General features: G+C 35.5%; 1 protein-coding gene across 1 annotated transcript; it reads right to left on the reverse strand.

Moving 5' to 3' along the window:
- Nucleotides 1-595: 595 nt before the first annotated feature.
- Nucleotides 596-2409, reverse strand: LOC116005621 (cationic peroxidase 1-like). Its single transcript, XM_031245864.1, has 4 exons — nt 2096-2409; nt 1797-1988; nt 1383-1548; nt 596-1290 (listed from the first exon to the last, which is right to left on the reverse strand). The coding sequence occupies exons 1-4, from the start codon at nt 2315-2317 to the stop codon at nt 905-907; spliced, it is 966 nt and encodes a 321-aa protein (XP_031101724.1). The 5' UTR covers nt 2318-2409; the 3' UTR covers nt 596-904.
- Nucleotides 2410-2701: the final 292 nt, after the last annotated feature.

Genomic DNA, 2701 nt, shown 5'->3' on the forward strand with positions numbered 1-2701 from the left:
ATGCCTAATCGTTCTTCACATTTCCACACTAGACTAGTGGCATGGTCAGGCATATCGTCTTGCCTAAGTCCATGCCACAAAACCAATAATAAGTATCAACGGACACCAAAATTGGCCACATAGCTTCATATTTGACCTCTATTTGACTCTAATGCCTCCCAAAATGCATGAAAATGTTCAATTTTGCTTCTAATATTTTCCAACTCATACTCCTTGCAAAATAGCACAAATAAGCACTAATTCTCATGAAATTTGGAATAATGTATAAACAAAATGACTTAGTAAAATGAGGAAAAATATAGACAAATAAGCACCTATCATGGGCAGTTGTTAAGGACCATCCACTCGTTCTACTGACAAGTACCCATGCTAACAAGAGCATCGACAACTCGATTTTGTTCCCGGTATATAATTTGAGTATTTGATTCTTTATATTAAATATTCTCAATAATTTCTCTCTTGCCATTAAAATATATAATCTGCCTTTATTCTATTGCATAAAATTTAAATTCTATTCCTCACAATTTTTTTGCATAACCTAATATAATAATCAAAATACTCAATTAAGCACAAATACATAACAACCATGGCTAAATAGCCCAATACTTTTGTTTCCATTATTTTGTTGCTCAAATAATGGAAGAATTGAAGTGTTATATTGCACTGGAAAGCTTAATTAACGTTGCTTAAGGAACACATGTATTCATACAATTAACTGCCAATGGATAAAAGAAAAACATTATCTTCTAACATCAACCCAACTTGTTTGCTCCAGCTCCCATAACCCCCCAGCCCCACACAAAACACTGAAATTCGATCACATTACTATTACAAAACTTTATTTGAGAATTGTAATATTGATTATTAAAACTAAAAATATAAGCATGGGCACTTTGAATGCAACTCAATTGGTTTTCCTGCAATTCTTCCTAATTTGGCCATTTGAACCTGTTAGAGGGCTGAGATTACCCATTTTCACCATAGCATTTGCAAAATCAGAAGCAAAGGTAGAAGGATTTGAGCTATAAGTGTTGACAATAGAATCTGCGGAACCTCCATTGAAGAGCTCCTGGTCAGAGTGTAGAAGTCCTTTTTGACTCTGCAAGTTCTTAAAGTAATTATTGTCAAATGACGTTGGAGTAACGACATCAAGCGGAGCAAGGTTGTTGTTACCCCCGCTTTGGGGACAATTTCCTTTCAATGATGTGGCAAATGTGCTGTTTATATTGGCATCATTATAAATTCGGTTTCTGAAAGTCGCGCATCTAGCCTGCCCAATTGTGTGACTACCTGCACAAAAATACATGTAACATATTTTAGTACTAGAAAGGACAACTTAAATTGTTATCATAATAATTAGGGTTAAATATACTAAAACAAACCTGAGAGGGCAACCATTTCCCTAGCGCTAAAGCCTTTGTTTGAGAAAGAAGAGATGAGTTGACTGAGACTAGAAGTTGGTCCAGGAATATTGCTATTTGCACCACTCAAACTTGCTGTGGTTGAGTCTCTTCTGCCTACTACAACATTCCAACTAGGGCCACCTAGCTGTAATAATATAATTTTATAACACTTTTAATAATGAACTAATAATTTCAAGTTTTTCACATAATTTTAGTAGTTTGTCCCCATTCATGGTTTATGATTGGTTTTTTGATTCCTAACTTTGACTTGTTCATGCATGCAGTGAGTCTTTGACTTAGACAATAATTATCCAGTATAGTTTAAATATAGTTTAATTTGCAAACCTAGACAAGAGGAGTAAATAATTTGTATGTGAGAATATATTTTTTTACCGCAACAACTGAATCACGAGCAGCAACAGCAACAATATCAGCACAGGATACAACACCAGCACAAGAACTCTCAAGTTGAGTTTTAATATTGTCAATCACGTTAAATCCCCTCAATGAATTGTTGTTTGGACCAGCAGTCTTCTCCCCCGTGAAGTTTGCTGTGTCATCCAACAAAACCGATGCATCACAACCCTATTTTAATCAAAACCAGAAAAACTATGTTAACATAATATATATATATGTCATAGACACCATCCCATTAAGAAAACTATATATGTATGTAGGGAATGAAGACTTGCATTCACGAAGCAGTCATGGAAATGGAGACGAAGCAAGGAAGCTCCCATGCGAGCCTCAGACTGCACAGCGGAGTTTACGGCCGATTTGATAATGGAGAGGGCATTAGGGCAGGAGGATGAGTAAAAATTTGCAGACAACTGAGCAGAGCTCACAGTGAAGAGAAGTGAGAAGAGTATGAGTCCTGCAACATTATGCAGTGAAGAAGGCATTGTAGTCTTCATGACAAAGCTAGGGAGAAGATCAGAGAAGAAAGAGAGTGTGTTTAGCAAGCTAATTAAGCTTCAGCTTCTCTCTGGGCTTGTGGCGTAGTGATGCCTCCCTTCATTGATTTATAGTGGCGATAGAGATGGTGTAGACAAGTATACGCCAGCCATGCATGTAGCATTGTTCTACAAACTCCTTTAAATTTTGTATACTCAAATATTCGTTTTTGGTATGCTTAACAAGATCAACAATTATTATACTATACACCAGGTCCTCCTTTAGTCCTTTACTATTCAAGTTATGTACCTAGAATTAACAAGTATTTTTAATTAATGAATTATTTATTTATTATAAGTAACCTATTATGTATCTACAATTAATAAATTATGCATATGTAACAC

Source organism: Ipomoea triloba, chromosome 15, assembly GCF_003576645.1.
Source record: "Ipomoea triloba cultivar NCNSP0323 chromosome 15, ASM357664v1".
Classification (NCBI taxonomy): Eukaryota; Viridiplantae; Streptophyta; class Magnoliopsida; order Solanales; family Convolvulaceae; genus Ipomoea; species Ipomoea triloba.